The 25,042-nt window shown below is 40.0% G+C and overlaps 1 protein-coding gene across 2 annotated transcripts in view; it reads left to right on the forward strand.

Annotated features, from left to right (window-relative positions):
- The first annotated feature begins 7,109 nt into the window (after window positions 1-7,109).
- lactbl1b (lactamase, beta-like 1b) overlaps window positions 7,110-25,042 on the forward strand; it is a 28,770-nt gene continuing 10,837 nt past the window's right edge. The window contains exons 1-4 of one of the 2 annotated variants that reach the window (XM_065955070.1): window positions 7,110-7,442; window positions 14,569-14,644; window positions 17,413-17,587; window positions 22,046-22,149. In XM_065955070.1, the coding sequence (XP_065811142.1) occupies window positions 14,585-14,644; window positions 17,413-17,587; window positions 22,046-22,149 (339 nt within the window). In that variant the 5' untranslated portion in view covers window positions 7,110-7,442; window positions 14,569-14,584. Of the gene's footprint in view, window positions 7,443-14,568; window positions 14,645-15,722; window positions 17,217-17,412; window positions 17,588-22,045; window positions 22,150-25,042 lie in introns of those variants that run through there. The other variant, XM_065955071.1, reaches the window with a different exon arrangement.

The following is a 25,042-nucleotide window of genomic DNA, read 5'->3' on the forward strand; positions in this document are numbered from 1 at the left end:
TGTTGGTGCCCCTGCAGACTTGAGGGGTGAGCCCCTTGTTGCAATCTCCAGTGTGCCATATCCTATTCCTACCTGGTTGTCTGTTGTTGCTAAGCGACGGGTTGGAGCCAAAAGTCAATCCCTGGTTCATTTTACGACACAAGAGGGGGTAGGTTACACAACTGCTGCTTTACATGATATTTTATTAATGCTGCACGTCATGTCATAAGACTTTATTAATGAAGCTCGATAATGAACAACAGAATTAAAGGAATAATTAGAAGCAATAGTAGGCTACATCATTTACCACAACAACCAAAAGCATGTTTTTGTGAACAACTTTTTATTGAGTTGAGTTGGCAACATGTATGCATACAGGTACACATATACATTCTTTAATAGTTTAACAGACAGCTAATCAAACAGATCAGATGAACACTCAAACAGTGTTCAACATAACCAAAGTATCAATCACCAATCATCCGCAAGTCAAATTCAATTCACAACCTAACGTGTTGTGCAAGCAGTTTGCAGATAGATATCTTTGTCTGTGTAGACAATTCACATACGTCATATACATTTTATGTCCTTCTATATACTACAATATTATTATGGCTGTAAGGAGCTCCAGCAGTGAAGCCAAGAGGTGACGCGATCACGATTAAGTGTTTCCAGGTTGTAATGAGATTAAACTGATTTAATGTGGCTAATGCTCTTAGTTGATTAAAGCTGCTCTTTACCACTGATGTCTTTATTTACATTCAATTAAGCCTGAAGGAGAAAACTACGATGTCAGAGTGTCTTCAGTTAGAGCAGACTTTCTGTTAACTAACCGTGAAGTCGTCCACATAGATTTGATACAAAAGTACAAAGACACGCAGAGACAGAGCGAGGTTCGGTATCTTCAGGCTGCTGCCGTTTCTGTCATCAGTGTTTCATTAAATCGGCACTGGAAGGCTGTTCAACGTCAGCGCATGTTACCCCGAAGGATATGTACAGTATGTCTGTCTAAACATGTCACTCATCAATCCCTGTGTGTGTTTATCTTATCTGATGATGACCTTGGCCTCACTGACTTCATGAAGACACGTTTAGAAAAGTAATAGTTTTTAATGACGTCTGATCTGAAAGGTCGCCCTGAGCATGGCCGAGGCATTAAAAAAAACCCAGTTAAATAAAGAATTAAATCAAATACTTTTAGAGGTTTATTTTGGGGCTTTTTAGGCCTTTTTTTGAGAGATGACAGTGGATAGAGTCAGTTATTGGGGAGAGAGAGAGTTTGGAATGACATGCGGGAAAGGAGCCACAGGTCGAAATTGAACCCAGTCCACCTGCCTCAAGGATTTAATAAATATTGAAATCTGAAGACAATTGCTGTTTGATTTCAAGTCTACTATATGGTGAATGACTAGTGCAAGCGTGCAGCAGCAATGGCCCAGAATATTTCCATTAGCAGAAACAGGCTGCAAATTTAAATAAATACATGAAAGTGATTTAATAAACACATGCATAAGTTAAAAACAGATGCAATGGTGGAAAACTAATGGGAATGAAATGAAGCAGAATATGTTAAAAAGTTGTGATCCTGCACTGGTGTGGTGACATTGAGACACTGTGGTCAGGCGGTACCTACTTTGATTTGGTCTGCTCATTGATAAATCTGTCTCCATGTTTCTCCTGTCAATAATAAACTATTTCATTGAACCCCCACAACAGGCCTGCAGCCCTCCTGTTTGGATGTCTGGCTCAAGTGTGGTTTAATCCTACATTTGCTTTGATCCTGAATTAAAGCCCTGTTTCTGCTTGACAAAAGAGAAAATTATAAATAAAATAAAAAGATTACTTGTAAAGATATCGTAAATTAAACATTATCCTAAGAAATTTAAAGTTTTTCGTGTCTCAATTGCTAACCAAACATGCACTCTAAGATCCAGCTCTGATCAATCACAGTGCTAAATACAAAATCTAGAGATTTTCATTACAGATTATTCATTTCTTCTGTACCTTAAGATCAACATGTTTGACTACGAGCTCAAGGTGAGAATCAAAATGTAAATTAATTTGCTTCAAATGAAACCTTTGATGGCACTAATGTGTCACTGAGCTCAAAGGGATCAAAACATGAACAGCGAAGCACAAACAGATCCATAACTCAATTAGTGTGTGCAAAGCTTTAAAAAAAAAAATTCAAACAGATGAAGCTTCACTAGATCTGACATTTATTTTGAAGTTCATCAAAGTTATCACATGATGTCTTACTCGACCTCAATCATCTTCAGAAACCTTTTCGTGCAGAAAACAAAATATAAATGCAAAAACATCAGACCACACTGTCATCCACATCAGTGTTTAACAGAAACATTCACTGTAATATTGGTATGCTACCTAGATGAAGATGTAGTTTTTATATCGTCCACCAGAGGGGGGTATAACCTGCATAAAACAAAGCCTGTTAATCTCGGTAATGTGTGCTCTCTTCCAGAGCCTCTGTAATCGGGTGAGCCAAACATGTCTGATCTTTTTAGGTATCTTTTTTTGTAAATGAACATCAGAGATGTGTTTGAAATAGAAAGTCATCAAGTCATAAAAACTAGAGGGAAAGTCATTGGGACGCACGCCCAATCTACGCCTCATGCTGCCTGCACATGTCACACAGCATCTTCGGTGACCACTCACATCCAGCTCGTCGCTTGTCTGACCGGATGCAGGTTCATCAAAGCAGAGAGCTCCAGGATGTTGAACTCCCCCAAGCTTAGGCCCCTCCCATCCTGAAAATCACTGACAAACTGAGGTGTTCATCATTCTTGCACCAGCAGACTTTGCACGATAGACCAGGGGTTCGCCGACCTTTTTGACTGCACGGACGAGACAGCAGCTGTCGTACTTCCGACGGCTCGTTGGCAGGGGGGATTATTACACACCTTATGGTAATCCTTGACTAATGTCATGTAACTTTGTCAAACCTGAATACTGTAGAAAACACTCGAAAAACAAAACTTAATTCACCCTCAGTGTGAGCCCTGAGCCTGTTTTCCGGGTCGTTGCGTGGCGCTATGTGTGAGTGACAGGTGCAGCATGTTTCTAACATCCAGTCTGCTGCGGAGCTTTGTTTTGGTGGGAGTCAGAGAGCTGAACGAGCTGAAAGAGTGTCTCTACTAACCTCACTGTCCATGAGCCTTGTTTCAGCAGCCCCTGTAGAAAACGTGTTAATGTCATCTGTTTCTTCACGTCTTCTCCTCACTAGCTTGGACCCACACGTGACCTAATCAGTGAAGAGTTTTTTATAGTCATAGGTAACCTTTTGCTTCAATTAAATTGATACAAATATAGTTCATTTAAACAGTGGATAGAGTCAGTTAGGGAGAGAGAGAGATTGTAGAATGACATGCAGGAAAGGAGCCACAGGTCAGATTCAAACCCGGGCCGCATGCTTGGAGAACTATACCCTACGTACATGGGGACACTAACCACTGTGCCACCAGCGGCCCTTCAGTTGTTATTTTCAGACCAATCTGGGAAGCCATAAGATTTAAAGCCACTGGGGGAAACAGCCAATTTTTTTCAGGCTTCAGGTGCAGCCAGCAGGCAGCGACAAAAGACTTCCAGCCAAGACTTTTTTTTTTATTGATGTGTGCCTTTGTTTACAGTCTGACCAGCAACTTGTGAAGCTAGAATGTTTTTTTTTAGGTTGGGAAACAATGCCAAAGAATAGATCGTTAGCTGCACCTTCATGCAGATATCTGTTGAAATGATTGAATTGAAGCTAAAAGGGGTTAGATGGCAGATTGCTCTCCACAAGAACCAATGCCAGCAGACAGAGTTGTTATTCCTTAGAACTTTGGTCTCTGGTCCCACACTCTGGTCCCACACCTATTGATCCTGTCTTTATTTGTATCTGTAAATAGAGGACGGTTTGTTCTATCTCAAAGGTGCAGGGTGTTTTTCAGGACCCTGCAGGCTCTCTTCTTTGTCCTCTCTTGTTCACCAGTAGACGTTCTGTGAAATTGCATCGTGTCAAAAAATCATCCCCACATTCAGTCATGGTCCACCTCTGGACAAATGATGCTTGTGGCCAGCTGGGTTTGCAGGAGGTGATTTCATGAAACATTGAAATCATGAAATTAGTAACATTAAAACACATTGAAGAACCTTTTTTTTATTTTTGTCTTCATGTTTTGTGAGATAAATGGAAAAGACCTCAAAACGATTTAGTCTTTTAATTGTAAAGCAACATTTTTGAACGTAGTAGAAACCTTATTCTTCGACATACTGTACCTTATTATATATATAGTTTTTTATTTATATCTCTACAAAAGGTCAATGAAGCATTTCACTAATGCACATGAGCAGTGTCTCTGATTGTTGATGGAAAACAAAGGATCGGATTTCCATTTCCAGTCACATCAGTCTGTTAATGCTATAGTCTGAGGATTACTGAAGTCAGTGACAGCAAAGATGGACGGACAGAGTGGAAGTTAATCATACATTATATATAGGCTATATATATTTAATGAACAGAGAATTGATTAAATGGAGAGCAGATCAGCTGGATGTGATGTTCATGCAAATGCACCTCAGGAAAAAAAAGCAGGCAAAGGAAAGACAAAAGCTTTCCAGTAAAATATAGTATTTGTAAGGGCATTGCTTTTCTGTGACTTTTAATAATAGATATTTGGACATGCCCTTCTGTGGCTGCACAGATACATATAAATACTAAGGACACAGATCAGTAGTGGGAGGGTTTTCAGTTCATACCTTTTTCAGCATGACATCCATCCAGAGGACCTATAGGTAAACTACCAGGCAGACTGGATAATTTCAATGATTATAATAGTAAAACGAGGACTCATGGGCGGCCGAGAAAAAAACAGGATAACAGGAGTAGGAAAGGTATAAAGGGCAGATTTTGGTAGGAGAGTGTTAATGGTCAAGCAAAATTAAGGAAAAATGGGAAATGCCTCTGGTGTCTCTCCTGTTTCCTTGGTTATAATCTCCCCCCTGACTGAATCGTGAGAGCCTGTGTTTGTCTCGATGTTGTACTTTAGGGCTGCTTCCTTTGGAGTGCACATTTGAAGACCGATTACATCACAGTGGTGCAGCGAAGGGTGTCCCATTTGGAAGGCTTCTTGAAATGTGGCCAAAAAATGTGCCAACGAAGGATCCATCCTGTGCATCCCTGGTGCCCCAACATATCCAAAATTTTATTGCAAGCCAATTCAAATGAACTGGTGGACTCTGAATCAGCCGAGTCAAACACTTTGAATGTATGTAAGTTGTTTCAACTCAATCAAGTAACTACCAATACCAATATTAGGAAAAGCAAGAGGCCTTTAGTTGACTTCTAGGTGACAGGGATGGTAGAAACAGAAGGGTAAGGGTGGGGGTGGCTGATGACGCAAACAGGGAATCCTCTGTAGACCGCTCTGTCTCATTTCAGATCAGCTTGAGAGTTCTACCAAGGCCGGGTCCTTCGGAGGATGTTACCACTGAATTGTGACAAAGCTAATGTTTCTGTTGTGTGTTTGTAGGTCTGACACTCTGGGCTTCCAGACTGATAAATATCATCTACACCTGCTGCTACTGCTGCTTATTTTAATCATTGATGAAACAAGGACACATGCAATGAATATGTTTTCATGTTAAAAATAAAAAGTAGATGCCATCCATACAGGTACAATTTCTAACTCCTGTCCCCTTCTAGACCATATTCATACCTGCTCTACATCAAGACTATCCCCTGCAGTATATTAACTACAGCTTGCTTGTCATGCATCCCTCCATCTCTGTGTCAAACTGTGTGGTAGCTACATACTTATATCATGCCGCCGCTTCTTTAAACAATGTTGGCACCCTCTCTACCTCTTATAGGACCAGTTGGGTGGAATAACAGCAAAAAAGTCATGTCTTTAAGAGGCTTCTGTTAGATGGGTTATATAGAAATGCTGGGACTTGAGCCTGTATGTCCCCTGTCTTTGTTTATCATCAAACCCTATGTAATACAGACCTATCCTCCAGATCAGTGGTTCTCAACTCACCTAGCCTCAGGACCCACCAATAATTCCTTCATGAGAAATTGCAACCCAAATTTGGAAAACATTTAAAACCAATCCGATTTATTCAATCAAAAATTGTGCAGTACACACTTCAAACCATGTAATGGAGGCAAGAAACTGTACAAAACAAACATGTCTAAAATGCGCTTCACAAGCTTTTTTCCAGGAACACACGACCTACCAGCTGAGTAACGCTGCTCCAGATAATGGATAATATGTGATGAAGGTGTGCCACTAATGTTAGCCTGTGAAGAATATTTAATACAGCAGACTTTCTCATAAAGGAGCCAATGAGAGCAGCTGCTTGCAATAAGCGAACCATCTGCATAATCATCCCCTCACCTTATTCTCTTCTATCTCATTATTTCAAAGAGGAACAGATCTGCAGTGTCAAGCTCCTCAATGCTTGAAGGCATGCAAAACAATTGATTTGTACTGCAGTGTTATAGCGTGTTAGATGACCTCTTTCTGCATTACCGTTGTCGCTGACAACAATCCAATCTGAGCTGTTATATCTTTGTCTATCAGTTTGAAATAAAATGCATCTGCCCCACAAGAATATCTTCCACTTATTCAGCACTAAATGAGAACAATGCAGATACATTTGTCAGACGCATTTTGTGAGTCCTAAACACAGCTGGAGTCAAGAGAAAGAGGGCTAGTTTGGACGTCTCAGGAATCAGACTAATGAATGAATCAGAATAATGCTATCCTTCAGAGGTGGGAAGATGAATTTGTTTGTGAAGATTATGCAAAGAAATTCACACAAAAAAACAAAAAACACTCAAATTACAAATACATAGAGAAATGGTAAAAGCAACATGATACAAAAACATAAATACATACCCCAAAATAAGTAACCAAACAATCAAAATATGAAAAAGTATTTTTTTTATTTGTAAAAAAAAAAAAAAAGTAGGATAGGGGTGTGAGTGTTTCTTTTCTCATATACAGATTAAATCTCTGAATAAACCCAACTTCAAACCCTTTACCTCATTAGTCTTTGGCCCAACGGTTATCACTACTTTCAGCAGATAACACCAGTTGGATTTAGTTTGGCAGAGTGAACTTGTCCTTATAAAACCACTTGTCCTCTTAAAACCACATGCCATGCAAATACACGCACACGCAAAAAAAAAAGAAGCTCAAACACACACAAAACCCTGCGCCGCACACACCAGGAGGGCACCCATTTTTGTCCCATGGCAGATGTGGCCATTGGCTACGATGGTTAATCCAGAATGCTGGGTTTGATACAGGCAGGATTTAGTCATAACCATGATTCTAACATCTGTCAGGATCCCGCTACGAGCTCCCAAACACACACGGAACAAAAGTGGAATATTATTTTTGTCCTGTTGTTTGGATGAACAGGAGGGGGGAAAGCAGGGTATAGATTCAGGACCTGAGGTAGGTGTTCAAGGACTTGATCTATGTAGGATGTTTCACGGCCTAGAAAAGTGGTGCGAGATTCATTACAGCTTATATAATGGTTTTTTTGTCCACAGGCTCGATATTTGACGCTGTGTGGCGCATGCATTTGAAAATTATTCTGCATTGACCTGAAACCATGACAGTTTTTTTTAACTCTAAATAGGTCATTGTCAGAGGGGATTTGTTTGCATATTCAAGGGCTGGATTGGACATTGCAGAAAAACAACGTAATTTTAGCTGCAAGTTGCTGTTTTTGGTGCACCAAACTGAATACAACAGGGTAGTAAGTATCATGTTTATAGCTAAACTAGAGGTTTTTATGTCGCGGTACCTGGTATTCAGCTTCTCTTTCATTGCTACATTTCTCATATTAATGACAGAATCAAATTTCTGTTTTGTTTTTTTTAAATCTTTTTTTAAATAATGAGGTACTTTTCTTGTAATTGATTGACTGACTGGAGGTGACAGACTGATGAGATCACTTGTTTTTAAGCCTGCATCTTATCAGTGGACACATCCCCCATTGAAGTCTCATCATGTCGTCATCTGATTTCATGACATCGCTGAATATCTGACTTTGAGGTGATGAGCAACACGCTGGCTAACGAACACACATATTTCAGTTGAGATTTGAAACAACGTAATTATACGCTGAAATGGAAAGTTTTAATTCAATGCGACATGTGAAACACTTTAAGTTGTTTAAACCTTTAGATAGAAATCTTTATTTACATCAAATGATGCTGTAAAAAGTGTTTGATCTGCACATTTAAGGCTGATAAATTGTCTCATCTCACAATCAGCCTGATAATTAATAGTAATGAGGGATTGTCTGCAGCATATATATACAAAATAATGTTTCGATAATATTGTTTCAATATGACGAGTATTAATCACGAGTTGCATTAACATGAAACGAGAAGGAAAATGGCTGACTGTATAATTTTAGATCGCTCAAATTAAACTTTCATGATCGTTGACAGAATTTGGGTCAAAGCAGCCGACAACAGAGCGCATTTCAAGAACAGAGAAAAACAAACAAATGAATAATGTGAAAATAGGGAGATTATAGTATTTCATAATAACCAAAAAAACAAAGAAAATATCACAGGGTGCATCATTTATGAGAAAAATCCAAATTATATAAATATAAAAAAACAAGGGTGTCCAGTCAATGCATGAACTGAGTTTTTGTGGTAACTGATGGACAAAAAAACTGCAAGAATAACAAACATTAATGTCATCCTGTGAGTTCTAATCTATAACGTGAACCGACCAATCAACAACACAGCAAAGGTTAAGGCTCATCACATTATAGAGCATCAATATCGAAATGAAAATATGATGACAGTTTATATTATTCACTCGTGTATGTGTACATTTTACATATCACAGATCTACCAATGATAGTCACTGACCTGAAATAAGTCGTATTATTTGTTTCGGTTATTACATTTACTTTAAATCCTGTTTGACGGTTTAAAAAAGCATCCCTAGTAGAATCACATCTATCGTGAAATACGGCCATGCTGTCGCTAATATTTCCATCCAGTCCCTCTAGAAAGTTGTGTTGTTGTGATACCGCTAATTCACCCGAATGTATGTTCGGAAAAAAAAAAAAAATAGTGTGATAGCTATCAGACCAATCTACACTTTATGGTAGTTAGCATACTGATCTTAAGCGACCCCCGGGGGTAGGATAATCCCCAAATATCAAGAATATCAAGAAATCGAGAAAAGTGATTAAATAAGGGGGTGGCTACAAGCCCAACAAATAGGCTCCCTTTTCTTAATAGCCCTGAGATGAGAAGAAACAAAACCACCGCTGCCGAGCAGCTGATAAGAAACTAGACTAACAGAAGGAAAATAGACTCATTACATTTGAGACACAAAGACCACTAGGCCTGTGTTTACAAAGAAACAAACAGGCTAGTTCAGAAACTGCCAGCACCAATAAACCACTCCTGTAGAGCGGCTGGAAATAGTAACCAAATCAAGCACCGCTAATGCAGAATCATACACTTCTAAAAGCCACAAGAAACACAGATAACCTTTCACTGGCTCTAACAGTGACAGAATGAGTCAGAAAATCACAGAAAATGAGTCAGCACACAGTGCTGCAACTAGAGGGAATATTTCAGCTTTTCAAACCTGGACCAAATCATGGCCAATCAGTCACACTCACACCTGACACTGCACTGTGATGATTACCTCCACACACTCAATGAGTGACCGGCGTGATCTCCCTCACACAAAGGCCTAGATGGGTATTTTTGAAAACGTAGCCTTTCAGACACAAACTGTGTTTTGGGTCACTGAAAACTCCTTTTAAGTTAAAGTTGTCAGAAACTCAGTTTAAGGTGTTTACATGCAGTCGGGGAAAACTTGGGTCTTGTACTGTCACACTGTGCGCAGGTTTCTCCTCCGTTTGGTGTCGTTGTGCTGCGATTTTGTTAACATGAGATTAGTGTAATGGCAATGTGAATTAATAAACAGAGATTAATAAAGTATTTACCAATAATGCATAATGAGCCATCAGGAAACTCTAGCCTCCTCTAAAGTAATGAAAAAAACAATTTGGAAGAATGAATAACCTGCCTTAGTCTCCAGACTAGACAATAAATTACCCAGGGCAATGCTCTCTTTGTTAACCTTGATCTCTGTCAGACTCAGTTACAACACAATGAGCTGCAAACAGCCAGTTTTCTGCTGCACAAAAATAACCCCTAATAACCTGGTGACAGTGCTGATGAAGAGTCAGCACATCAGGAGCTGCTCTGTAAGCAGGAACTTACTTTAGCTCACCGCCTCCTGCGCTCTGAATAAGCACTGAAATGCCAGGTCAGGTTTTAAGCGACGTGATGAATATTCGATAGGCCTGGAAATGTCAACCTTTTTTGTGCATGTTTTTTTTTTTGAAAGTAATTGTAGTCAATTGAAAGTAAACATGCATTATTATTTGTCACTTATAGTTTAACTAGCTGACCCTTATTTGCATATATGGATATCAGATATTCATTATACACATAATAAGAGCACTGTGGTGCAGGTAGAGCCTCCTTTCACAGTGTGCAAAACTTCAAATAAGAAGTAATGTGGCTCTTGAATGAAACAAAAATCACAGTTTAAGTTTTTAGTCTCTTTATCAGCCAGTCGACATGGCCTCAGCCTTTGACAAAAAGGCAGAAAACAACAGACTGAAAAATCCAAAAGTCCAAAGATTCTGCAAATCTGATAGTTTGTGGGAGTTGATTCCAGAAAGTGGGGTCTAAAACAGCGAAAGCACGATCACCTTTTCTTTTATAGTGCGAGCGGGGGATGGAAAAGAAGGCAGAGAGCATATTATCTGAGTGGAGGAGGAATGGAATGAGGAGGTCAGAAATGTAACTGGGGCAGAGGTCATGCAGTCTGAATTTGAAAAGCAGCCAATAAAAGGGAGGCAAGAACAGGGGAGATGTGGGAATGCAGGGTGGTTCGGGTTAATAATGTGGAAGCTGCATTTTGGTCTAACTGTGAACGGTGCCAAAAATATCCTCATGTACGATTGCAGTCTTTTATCCAGTCTTTACAAGAAGTCACAACTTTTTGATCCAGGGAGCCAATAAAAGTAGATCCAACACTTTTTTTTCACAACCCGGCAGTTTTTCTGACGACCAGCCGTAGCATAAAAGAGACCTTCTCCTTCCTCACTCCCAATGATGAACAGCAATTAAACACATTTTCAGTTCACATTAATCTATTAATTGACTCTATTCCCCAAATTAATCAAACTTCAAGGACCGTCCAAAATAATAAACATAACATTTAAGTCTCAACCCAAACTAGCTTACCTCAAATAAAGTCAAGAAAAAGAAAAATACAGTCATCTTGAGTAACTCCCTGGGAGGGCAGCGTTGCAGCTTCCGCAGCCCCCTTTTAAAACTGGCACCTTCGGTTTTCCTCCAATAAGGCTCAGGCACGCAATACGTACACCGTCAGCATTTTCCAAAATATGGAGTGGGTACCTGCAGCGCAGTACAAAGACAGACAGACGTACAGACAAGAAAAGGAGCACAAAGCCTCACAAAGGCAGATCCAATTACAAACACACTTTAATACAGTCACGACTCCCAGTCATAACAGCCACCAAATGAAGAAGTGGTGCAGTTTACTGTCCTTAATAACTGTGGGACTCATCATGCTAGAGTCTTTATTTGTATGTTTTGAAGCAGACAGCTGCACTGCTCTGAGGTTTTAGAGTGATTGTTTCTCTTTCTTAAACTTCCTAATCCCTGCCTCAGACCAAAGACTCTTTACAGTAGACTCTTTACATTGAATCCATAATAATAAATCAAATACTCTGCTTATCATTTTGCCATGTTTCTATGATATAAACTGTTAGCTGCCACCCAGCCACTTCCTGTGGCCCACTTCAGAGAGAAGGTTGAACAAACTCTCAGTCTCACCCTGAGGGTCAATCAACTTGTCTGGAAACTCAGCGTTTCCAGACAAGTTGATTTGAGTTTATTCAATGAACTCTGAGCAGATTTACCTGGAGTTCAGCGTGTGCACCACCACTATGAAAAGCATTAATGGGGCCCGAGACTTTGATTCACCATGGCAACAAGTGACAAGTGGTCCTCGAACTCCTTGTGGGTTATTAGAAGAAAAAAAAAGTAACACTGCTGCAGCAGCAAAGTGTCATGGGAGTGAATGATTGCTCGAGTCAGTGCATACATTTAAATGTAATCAAATTTCTAATATTACAGGTAGAAAGGGTGGAAGAGTGTTGAACCAAAAATGTATTTTCATAGAGGTGTTAATCCGGTGGGAAACAAGCGGACCTGGGTTCAGCTCAAAATGAAATCTAAGAACAAACTAGGCTCATGGTGTAACCTTACTTTAATTATATTTGCAAAGCTGCGTCAAAGCGGGCATTTGAAGCAGTGAGAATAATTGAATAAGCCTGTGAAACACTGGACTGTATGTGTTGAAGTGTGGCATAATGATTTAAACACTCACCTTCTATTGGCTGATATAAAAGTTGTGAGATCACAGCTCATCAAAGATAACCCTCCAAGGTCTCCAACAGTGAGAATGTAAGCATGCCTTTATGGATACACTGAGCTTTTCTGTTTCCTGTTTGAAAAGGTGTTTTGTTGAAGAGCCATCATGAGTCATTTGATAAGAATGAAATGAGGTTTAACCAGACGAAACGAGAAGCTCCACATCACTTCCTGCGTACAATTTGAGTTAATCAAAAAGGAAGCAATGTGTGTGAACTTTGGAAACAGTACAACTTGTCTTTCAAGTTGTACTGCTGTAAGATCAACATCCCTGACCCTGCAAGTTTCACTGTGCAGTCAATGAATGAGCAATGGAAAAAAAGACATTCAGTGTACTAAGTTTGTAGAAGCATGGGTTTGGGAGCTTTTTTCAAGCTGCCAATAATGGCCGAGGCTAACTATGTGTAGGAAAGGGACACAGAGTCAGACGTGATATAGAACGTTTTGTGACTTCCTATAGTCGGCTGGAAACTGCTTTTATTTTGTCCCTATAAGCATCATCCCTCAATACAAAGTTTACCCTGATTTTAAAATAACCCCAAACACACTGTAAGCTTTTTCCTTCCCCAGAGAGTGATGTTTCTCAGAATCAGGTATAATGCCAAGTAGGCTTCAACATACTTTAGGAGGCTTTGAGCTTTGTGTCTTTGTGATTACACAAAACATTTTTAGAACAAAAAAAAAAATAAGGAAATAAGAGCTACGAGGCAAGAGTCGTAAATGTTGAATATAAAAATTCACAATGAGTATAAAAAAATTGTCTCTCTTTCTAGAGACAAATATACATTTGCATATCCTTTCTCACAGTATGTTATCCGGTAATACTTTGACATAAGGTATGTATAGTAAACATTAACTACTTGTATATGAGCATGCATTTAGAAATACATTGGCTCTTTATTAATCATTCATATATTATTATTATGCATGACAAAATGTCATTAGGACGTATTCCCAAAGTAAAAAAGCTGTGTTCAGGAGTTATCATCTTGCTATGCTCTGCTCTGGACACAACCAAGCAGCAACCTCCAGAGTTAAAAAAAAAAAAAAAAAAAAGCCAATGCTGAAGTGCAAAAAAAATGTATTTCCTCGAGTGTCCTCCTGAGGCTGGATGCAAAAGCCAAGGAATCCCCATTAACACCTATATAAAGATGCCCATTTAAACAGCATGTTTACAGCTGCAGAAACAGTGTTGGTCTCTATAGCTCATCCTTGAGTGGTAAAAGCTGTGTGGGGTTGGATTTTTTTATTAGGCCAAGAGTTGTGCATAGATTTGCATAATTAGAGCCATCGCTGATTGGACTGACGAGTGGTCATGTTTGAGCTTTTTTTCGATGAGGCTTAATCCCGCCTAGAAACGGGTCAAGAGGAGGAGCTGGGTAGGGAGGTAGGGAGGTAGGTATCTAATACTTTAAGACAGCTTGAGATTTAGAGCGTCATTTTTATACAATTGCATTAGGAGGCAAAACCATGGAACAATATCTCTTTTTTTTCATTGTACACATACCACAAAATTCTGTTTACAGTACAAACAAAGCAATACAAAAAAAAAAAAAAACAGTCGGAAACAGAAGCAATTTGATGTGGTTATTTGTTGGAAGAAAACATTTATTATGTACCTACACACCGCTGAAAAACAAAGTTCAGGAAATAAAATGGCCAACCTTGTTTTTCACTTTTCAATTAAAGCGTTAAAACATTGAACCATTATTAACCATAAATCTGATGCCTAAAAGATGAGTTGTTTTGCAATTCCTCCCTCTAAAATGTCGACCTTTCGTAGTGTTATAAACACCTCTACATTATGGCAGAAAAACTGTTTTTTTCATTTAATTTCAAGTGAACCGAGGCCTTAAGGCATAGTGTGACGGATGGTTTTTATGTGGTCGTCTATTCACAGCAACCAACAAGCAAACCACAAAGTTCCTCAGTTATCGAAAGTGCAAAAGAAAAATGATGTGCTGTAGCTCTACGGTGCTACAAAATTAAAACCAAAGTAAAGCAGTCAGGCTTTGTGCAGAATCTTTAACTACTATTTTTTGTTTTTCATTCAACAGCTGGAGTAGAGAAACAATGGGCAAGGCCGGGAGTAAAGTTCTCGTGGAGGCCTCAGTGGACGGGGTTCAGGCACAGGTAAAACTTCTCACTAAAAATAACAGCAGACACACACACGCACACGCACACGCACACGCACACGCACACGCACACGCACACACACACACACACACACACACACATAAGAAAATTAGGGATTGAACCACAAAATACATCAGAAAATGTGTATTAATGATAACATTACTGCGATAACTTGTGCTCTGGTGGACTGTGTGAGTTTGTGTGTGTGTGTGTGTGTGTGTGTGTGTGTGTGTGTGTGTGTGTGTGTGTGTGTGTGTGTGTGTGTGTGTGTGTGTGTGTGTGTGTGTGTGTGTGTGTGTGTCTGGTGCAATGGGACAGCTGTTGTGCCCTCCAGCTATCACAGGTTATACAACCAGGATCAGCTGCAGCGTGCTTTCACACTTTTTTCCCCCCACATGGCAACATCAAACCTCCAGTATCATCATCAAAATACATCAGTGACCTCTGGACCAACAGTTAATATCTTGTGATTAAGCTGAGTGACGGATCGACAGTCACTGGATGTTCTCAGTGGTACAAAGTCCACCAGAGAGTGTTTCCTTTATAGAGGCTCACCAGAAGACGGAGATAGATTAAATTCTCTGAGATATTATGATAGAAAACTTTCTGAAGATTCAATCAAAAAGTTGTTTATGGAAAAGACAGATTGCAATCTGTTCTGTTTAAAGCAGCCTCCCTAAAGATATGAAAGGGAATGTTTTTTTAATCATGTGTCAGAAACAAATGACATTTTTCAGGACTTAGGGACTCTGGATGTTTTGGCTAACACTGTGAATTAAATACCTGTCGCATCACCTGTCTGAAGGTATTTGTCAAAATGCTGAGAAGTCCTTTGAATTCAATTATATCCAAAAGTTTCCAGCTCATGGATTTATAGCTTCTCTGATGCCCAACAAAATATATAAATGTTGCTCTTTTTTGATCCCTTTTATGTCACCTGAGCTCACCTTAAAGGAGCAATATGTAACTCTGACACACTTAGTGTTTAAAATGGGTACTGCAGTCCAAATTCAAAACATTTGTGACGACTGTTTCCCCCCCCCGCCCCCTCCTCTCCTCTCTAGAGTTGAGGGGCACACAAGTTGCCATGCCACGGATACTGATGCTTCAGTGTTTAGCCAGCTCTGCATCGGTCTTTCTGCTTTCTAAACTCTCTCCATTTTTCAAAAGCATCTCTTTGGCATCGCCAAACTCTGCAAGTGTTTCCATTTGATTAGGCGACACGTGTAAATGTTTGCAGAAAGTCTTTTTTTGGGGGTTTACCATTTTCTCTTCCTTGTCTTTTTACTCCACGCTAAATTGAAATGTCCCCACACCACCGATTTGAAAGACGGTGGCGCTTTCTCATACTGCAGCCTCTCCTCACAGCTCGCCATGTCATAATAATGTGTGAAACCTGACTCCAGTGTTGTCAGCTTCCCTCGACTTTAGCGCACAGTGGTTGAATATTAACTCATGGGGTTTCCTTATTCCAGCGCGTGGACTCACAGGCACACACAAAAAGAGCCGGTTCAGAGATACATTGAAATACAATGCAGGGAGTATGAACTCCAGATGCCATATTATTATATTGAGAATTGTTGCATCTCTGATGTGTATGTAGTATTTTCATTCTTTCCTGGTTTGGGGCCTCTACATGTGGCAGTAAATGACCTCTTCCTGCTGCAGAATTGACTGAAGTCATGCTTTAGAGAGTTTATGATAATATTTTCTTAAGGTGCCCCAATAAGAACAACAAAGACGGCTAACACATTCACCTATTTTAATGCCATATCAACTCTACTTTTACAAGAATGTAATACTGCCATTGTTTTAGTCTTTACAATGTGAAGAATCAAGAAATTCATGGCGAGGGAGGTGTATAAGCAAACAAATCTGTGTGTCTTTGTGTAATCCTGCATCAGTGTCTGTGTGTAATCCTGCAGCAGCCAGACTGACGGACTTGTAGATGTTAGTACATTTCCTAGATCGTTATCTGAATTCCCCTCAACGTCCCAAATCATCCGTCATTCCCTCATCCAGTTGATCCAAATTCTCTGCGCCCGAGTGACTGCACTTTTCAGGTCATGCTCAGGCTACAAGGAGCACCGTATATCACCCTGTTTCCCCCTCGTCCGTGTCTGCTGATTGGGTGCCATCTTAGTGAGCTCGTGCGGCTCTCTGGTGGGCTTCAGGAGGCGAGGCTGGACTGGAGTGAATTGATTCACGGGGATTAGGGATTACGACTTCCCCCCCCGACCGCTTTGGTGGAGTAAATCTGGGGATTATGATGTCAACGGCCTGTGGCTGCAGGAGAGGAAATTGAATTGTGAGAGACGGGAGCGCTGATGGGCCTGGGATTACAGCACAGTCAGTGAGAAATCAGAGATGGGACTCCGTGTCTGTGCCTTTCTCCTGATTTAGAAAAAAAGATCTACAGGATACCATTTAGTAGATTTGGGATGCAGATATCCCTTCGGTAGTAGAGCTCACTCTTTGTAAATTCGCAGGATGTCGCCTGAGCCATAAGAAGATTTCTGTTTTTACTGGTAATCCATTCCTCCCAGCTCTGTGTGTGAAGCATCAGGTGGTGAGTACAGTTAAGTGCATCAGGATCACTTGTGTGATGGGGATTTCTGCTTTCCTGCATCAGATAACATGGAGGAGAATATCTGGTCAGAGAGAAGACAGATAGTGGAAATTTTAATAGAGTATGACTCAACTTTTGTACACATTTTCTGCTAACCTACTTTGTGTTTTTTTTTCTTTGTTGTTCTGTTTGGAAGCCGGCTCCTGCTGAGGCTGCTCCTGCTGCTCCCACCATCAAATTCGAAGGAATCACAAAAAACAACAAGATGAAGGTGAAATGGAGCCAGCTGGGATTTGTGTTCTTCCTGGTTCTCTCTCTGGTGATGACAGGTTGCTTCATCTGGCAATATCAGCTCCCAAAACTTCCGGCAGGTGAGAACAAACACAGTGACAACATGGGATGTATAGTGTAGTAGTATAGTTGAGTCAGAAGGGGGAAGAAATGTTTTCTCAAAATGTGAGGAACGCTCTTGTTATCTTGTTTTGTATTGTATTTTTCCTAATTTTTTTCAGACGCTATTTTTACTGAGGTCAACTTAAATGTAAATGATCGGCCTTTTTGGCCATTTACTTCCTTAATACTGGACTTTATTCAAACCTGAAAGCTAAAACATATTTTGAAACTTTATAAAAAGGCAATTATGTTGACCTTTGACCTCCAATCTCTCTGTGGATTAAAAGAAATGTGTGCATCTGTGTATTTCAGTACGGAGCAGAGCTGCACCCATAAATCTATTACCTCCATTTTCCATTATAACCAGTACTCCCCAGATGTATTCTTGAGATCTCAACTTCTTTATCTCATTGTCTTGAGATGATATTTTAACAGTGTAAAGAATGATGAGTATTATGTTGGTGATATCTCTCATAATGATGGTGTGGTCATTAGACCAGATGACGTGTGCTATGCTATTGGGAAACTGGCAGTACACCAAGCATGTGATCTTAACTAAATCACAGCAGAACATCTGGAGCATGCTAGTCGTTAAGTTGCAGTGTTACTTACTTTGTGTTTCTCTGGATTGTTAGCGTATGGTGTGCTTCATGACTCTGTGTTGTCTGTGTTATTATTAGTGCTAGCAGTCAAAGACAAAACTGGTCAAATATCAAGCAAAGAGGACTACAGTATGAGACGATTGTTGTGGTTTGAATAATTCCAAAAAGTGTTAGAACTAATCATCAGTGATTGCATCCAAGATCACATAATAACCATCATTCTGGTTCATGTAGGACATTTTTATCTTCCACACTCCCACACACACAGACGCACCCACACAGACTTAACGAGCTAAAGTCGAGCTAAAGAGAGAAAAACACTTACGCTGCCTTCACAACAGACAACTGGCCTTCAAACCAACCCTCAGCTAAATATCGAGAGCAATGAACTGTAGTAGTACACTCCAATAAAGAGGACATATTATACCCCTTTTCCACTTTTTCAAACAGTCCCCTGTGGTCTAAATGAAACATCTGTGCTGTGCTTTGGTCAAAATATAACATGAATCAAGCAGCAGAGGAGGTTTGTGACCCTGTGTAAACCAGCTCTCTCAGAACGCTCCGTTTTGGTGTGTGTGTCTCTTTAAATGCAATGAGCCCCCCCTAAGTTTTCCCAGTAGACATCACTCCTCTGTAGAGAGAATAAAAATGGCGGACCTGTGAAATAGTATTGTTCCAGGCTGGGGGTGGAGTCAACGGGTGGAGATACCAGGGGAGAGGTATGGTATTTTATTTTTATTTTTTTACCAGAATCCCACTGTGACATCACAAGTTGATCAAATTTGAAACAGAGCATTTTTCTCTGTGTTGTAAGACTTATGCAGACAAAAAACAAAGGACTGGATGGGTTTATTTCACATTTTGTTGGTCGGTAGACACTCAGGTTACCCAAATAAGACGTGAAGTAATAGTTGGTATAGAGCTTGAATTGGTCCTGCAACAAATTTAGTTTGACAGAGTCGGGCGCCCTTTTAGCTCTTCAGCGGTAATAAAGCCGATGTCACATGGAGGAGCTGAGGTGACACATGCCGTGAATATTTGTGGGGAAAATATCTGAGTCTTCTAGGCATGAAATTATATCGGGGATACCTGGAATTTTTGATTAGACTCAGACTTCACCATGTCTTACCACAGATGCTATCAGCTCCATCATGTTGGAGATGTAAGCAAGTAATTGAAACGTAACTTACAGTATTAATGTGCTTTCTGGATATAATAACAGCTTTGGATAAAACAAATCATCGTCAATTAATTGTTCAAAAAAATACGAAAGTAAGGGGCCCCGGCTCATTTGGGAAGGAGTATAAAGGACCCTTCTCAGTGACTAAGGGGGTCTGACAGGGTGGAGTCCTGTCACCTCTTCTTTGAAACTTTGACATGGATGATATCTCTGAACAGCTAAGATTGTAAGGCTGGATGTACACTGTGTGATAGACTTTTAAATTCTTCTGATGTATGCTGATGACTTGGTCCTCTTGTCTCCTTACAATGCTGGTTTACAGCAACTGCACCAACTCTGCTCTTCTTCTAGTGAGCAGCATGACCTCAAGTTTAACATGTTGGCCCTTGATGCCGGTCAAACATTGAGCTCAAACTGCAACACAGCCACCCTGTAGCCATAGACTAGCTGTAGCTCTAGTTAAAGGGCCTGTTCTTTTTGTGTTATCTTAGATTTAGACTTAGAGAACTTGATTTATCCCAGAGGGAAATTCAGTTCCACAGTCCTCCCAGACCATGCACACATTTACAAACAAACAACAGATGGAGACTTGCAATTCTGCCCACAGAGCTTAACCTACTGATGAGTTTGTTTGCAGCTCTGGGGATATGAGTTGAATAAATTGAGATTTCGAGAAAAAACTACCAGAAAGAACTTGCTATCACAGGAAAACAGTGTAAATAAAATGTAAGGGTGCGTGTCCATTCCACTGAGGGCTTCTGTATTTCAGACCCTTGACTTAGATCTTGCACTCAAGTTGAAAACCTCAAGGTGAAAAGTTAGAAAAGAGTTTGACTTGTGTTGAGGACTGTCTGTCTCCTAAACATCTTAATCAGCTCTGCCAACACGCACTCAAAGGATGACTCATTTCCCCCCTCAGGAAACAACTCTATAATCTACAGTATAATCTTGTCAGAAAAAAAAACAATTCAAAGTGTCTCTGAGTTTCTGAACATGAGACGTTCAGCTACTTTCGCTTCTGTGTGGGATAATAAAACAACACAAAGTAACACTTGATGCTGTTTCTTATCTGATGCAGAAATATACAACTTTAATCCCTTCTACAACTTTGATTATCAATAGATTATAATCTCATAATTATAAGACACTGATCTTGCAATTAAGAGATAAAAGAATCGCTTAATTATGTGATCTTATCTGGTGATGACAGTGATAGAACAGGGAGCATCATATCTACTCACTAAGTACAAGAAGAGGACGATGCTTACAGATTTACAACTGAAGCCGTTTAAATTCCTTAAATCTGAAAACTTTCTTATGACTAGCATTGATCAGTGAGCAACACTGAATGAATGAAGAGGTCCCCAGTGTATAAAACTAGATCAGTAAATGAGCCTAATTCTGAGTTAAAGGATAATAACTCGCATAGCGTTTAAAATGGGTACTGCAGTTCATATTCAAAACATTGGAGAGAGCTGTCCCCCCCGGACACAGAAGCTTCAGTGTTTAGCCAGCTCTGCACCAGTCTGTAAACCTTTCTGCGTTCCAACCTCTCATAATTTTTCAAAAGCATCTCTAATAGTGATCCTAGTTTGAGAACGTTTCTGGTCGAGGAGCTCAGAGGCTTTTTTAGGTCGGGTACAATCACTTCTATCTGAACCAGTTTTCTTGCCTGTTTCCATGACTGCAACACCTGTTGGTCTGCCCTTTGCCTCGCAAACTGATGGATGTCCAAAACCGCCATGTGGGGATGCCTTAAAACCCACACACAACCAGTGACACAAGTGGAAATATTTACACACACTCAGTTAATATTTGTATGCTTTTTAGAGCAGATAGGTTGTGATTTTGGCTTCAAAAGTCAGAGTCCATTGAAAACAGAGTAAACAACCGTAACCTTAAGTAAGTTGAACATTTATAATTGGTAGAGACAATCTAAAGACTATAGAAAACATTTGAGATGTGACATCAACTGTTCAATCCAGAAGTGTAAACATCTAACACAGAGCTGAAATATGTCAGTCTTCCTGCTGTTCCTCTTTATTCCACATGTTGTTTTATATTTTAAAACACCACGCAGGAGTGATAAGTTTGTTTACATCAAAAGAGGCTCTTTGGTGTCATTTCTTTTGATCAGAGCACAAAGACCAAGTCGCTTTACGCATGTGTATTATCTGATTCTATACAGGAGTAGAGGAACATCAGGTGACAGTATTGATGCTAATAAAGAACAGACCTGCAGGCTCTTAATCATATTTTCGGTTCAATTCAATTATCCTTTATGTCCCAGAATCTAATTTTTCTGGCATACTCTTCTTTACAATGAACAGGCAAACGCTGGCCTGAAGCTAAGGGTTAATGTATTGAAATGTCTGTGTTCATGCAGATTTCACAGTGAGACCATGATGCATCTCTTTTCATCTCATTTTCTTGTGTCATACATTCTGTTATATTATATCCCGTATTATCAACAGGGTTCATCAGAAAATTAATGAAGCCCCAAGCCAGTCATTGAAACCACATTATATTGGTCTTATTGCAGCTATAGATTATTCTAGTAAATACCAAGAGGGTATTATAACAGCCTGTGCCCCCCTGTGCTTCCTTTCTCTGCTCCTTTCCCTCTTGGCTCGTTTCCCGATGTGGCCCAGCAGAAGAGGACGGTCGCAACGCCAATGCAGAGATGATGTGTCCCCGTTTCCCTGAGCCGCTGCCGCTGGAGCATCCCATCCCGAGCCTGAAAGAGGCCCTGGAAAAGGTGAGCGGAGTCGTTTATCGTCGTGCATCGTCGTGCATCCAGATTTAAATCCTGCGGTCGTACACTTCTATCCGACCCACACTGGAGTCTGAGAACATTTATAGGCCCACCACAATAATCCTTCACACCAAATGCTGCTGCACTCGACAGAAGGAGATTAAAGATATGTCAGATGAATAACCGAGTAGGTAAGCGGAAAAGGTCGAGCCTCTGCGCACACAAGGGAGCGTAAGAGGTAGTGAGTGCACATTAGAAAATAATATGAGCATCAAAAGGACTCGTACATTTGAAGTTAAAATCCCATATTATCTGTTTTATTCAAGTGTCTTTCTAGTTTCCTTCTTGTGAGCAACTTTGAAAATAATTTAATCGGTTTTAAATATATTCTAAAGAACATTTTGACTCGCCCGCAGATTTTTCTTCACAAGCAAAATACATTATTCTTCAAACAATATATTCAGAATACAGATTGTACAGTTTGTAAAGTAAAACTTATAACTAACGAAATGGGGCATCATAATTATTACTTAAAAGTGCACAGTGCTGTAAATACAGGACGTTTGCACACAAGTCTAAAAGCCCAGCGAGATGTTGCATTTAAGTGTGACTGTTAAATTGATGAAAGAATACCAGTATCACCTGTGATCTAAGTTCAGAAACGGTTACACAGGCAGAAGTCATAAAGCAGTCGAGGCAGAATAAGTCCAGCACAAAGTTTAATATAAGAAATAAAGGCAATAACACCATGCCTGTGTTTAAAGGTCCAGGAAGAGAAAAAAACAATAGACGCAAACTAATGAAATATGCAGGCAGAAAATCAAAACTAAGGTGCAGACGAGTTAAACATCAGGAGAGCTTGTATATTACAGACAAGGTGCTTAAACAAAGTCAATCATGGCACATAAAGTTGAAACTAATCAGACCTCAGGCAGAGGCTGAGTAATCAGGGGGAGTGAATGCAATCACACGGAGGAAACACAAAGGTAGGAATTCAAGTTTAAGACATTAGAGGAGAAGGTGAGTGACAGAAAAAAAAGAAACATCAATAAAAATCCATCCATCCATCCATTATCTATACCGCTTTGTCCCGTTCGGGGTCATGGGGGCCTGGAGCCGACCCAAGCTGTCATTTGGCGAGAGGCGGGGTACACTCTGGACTGTTCACCAGTCAATCAGAGGGCTGACATATAGAAACAGACAACCAGCCACACTTACATTCACAGCTACGGGCAATTTAGAGTCACCAATTGACCTAATGAGCATCGTCTTTGTAGCCGGAGTACACAGAGAGAACCCACGCATGCGTGAGGTTTGTGCCAGCAGAGGAGACAATTTTATAAACATGCATCATAAGCAGTTAAGACAACTGTGACAGTTATGCGGTGCTGTGAGCCCGTCTGAAAATGCTTCAATGTTGAAAATGACTCTCAAAGCTTGTTTGCCTTCATAACCAAGTCCTCTTTAACGAGATGAAAGTGAATTACATAAGTGGACCTGCTGACAGAGGTTTTGTCAGGTAAAGAATAATATGTTCAATATGACCATTTGTGAAAAATAAGATCTGAAAGTGTCCTCTCTACCTGCTCCACAAGCTAATTCTGTGGTTAATAATCTTTAAAATGTCATTCATACTTTATGATATTTACATCAGCAGTTTTTATTGATCATCCAATTGTTGATTACGATCACTTTTTTAGGCTTGAAGGTTGATTTTCTTTCCAACATTTGAATAAAAAATTAAGAGAAACATCATTTTTTAAGGCTAATTGTTTTCCCCAGTATGAACACTGAAATAGCCCTTGGTAACCCTTTTACACATTGTGGTCAGTTGAGAGCTGTTTTCTACAATTCTACAATTCACTTAGCAGACGCTTTTATTCAAAGCAACGGACATCAGAGAGTAAGTACAACACAAGCAAGGATCTAGAAAAAAGGGAACAATGTCAGTAAGTTTTCTACAAAATTAATGTGTTTTGATGGAACAATTTCACTTGAGAAACTTCAGTGGAAGTATGCAACTCAATTCATACAATGCTGTCCACTGGGTGAATGTGTCAGTAATGTCTTCAATGTTAAGATGGTCAGACGGAAGGTCAGAAATTTCATGTGGGACAGTAATATCTCTGCTCCTTTAGAAGAACCTTTATGGCTTGATGTTTTTTGTAACATCAAGTAACAACTAAGGAACACTAGCAACACAATGATTTTAGGTTTAGAGAAAAATTATGATCGATCACTGAAGTGTCTCAACTGTAGACTGGTATCTTATATGCTCTTATAAGCAACATTTTATTCATAATCATATGTATCTCAGTAAACTGTATCTTAATAAACTGAAACTGTGCTGCATGGTAAAAATGCATTTAGCAGAGCACACAGGAAGGAACCCTTAGGGAGGGATAAAGAAAGTTCAGCACAAGAGCATGCCGTTGTCGAGTCTGTCCTTCTGCAAGAGTCAGGTGTTCTCCACATTCGACTCATTTAGTGCCAGGTACCCTGAAGGCAAAGACAGAGTTCAAGGTCCATAGCAGTTCATTTAATGCGGAGAGAGCGCGAGTGATTTAAGTGTGTGAATTTGAAGTTGGCATTAACGATGGGGGAGAAGGTATTAGTTATCTATCAAAATGACAACAAGGCTGGTTCATGTAACAATGACCCGGTCACAAGAAGAAGAGGCCGGTCATGAGAGATGGAGGTAGGGAGGCCATTTTGCAGTAGATGCAACATCAGCAAAACTTTTGTGAGGATTTAAGGGCGGACACCAACAGAAACCCCCAGCAAACTCTCTGAAGAGGACTTTGCAAACTTTAAGGACTACAATTGGAACATGAAGAAAACAGCTTGATTTAGAACTTCATAATGTTGGGTTCGGACTTAGGTTTGATCTCGCTCT

This window comes from Labrus bergylta, chromosome 5 (assembly GCF_963930695.1).
Source record: "Labrus bergylta chromosome 5, fLabBer1.1, whole genome shotgun sequence".
In the NCBI taxonomy this organism is placed as follows: Eukaryota; Metazoa; Chordata; class Actinopteri; order Labriformes; family Labridae; genus Labrus; species Labrus bergylta.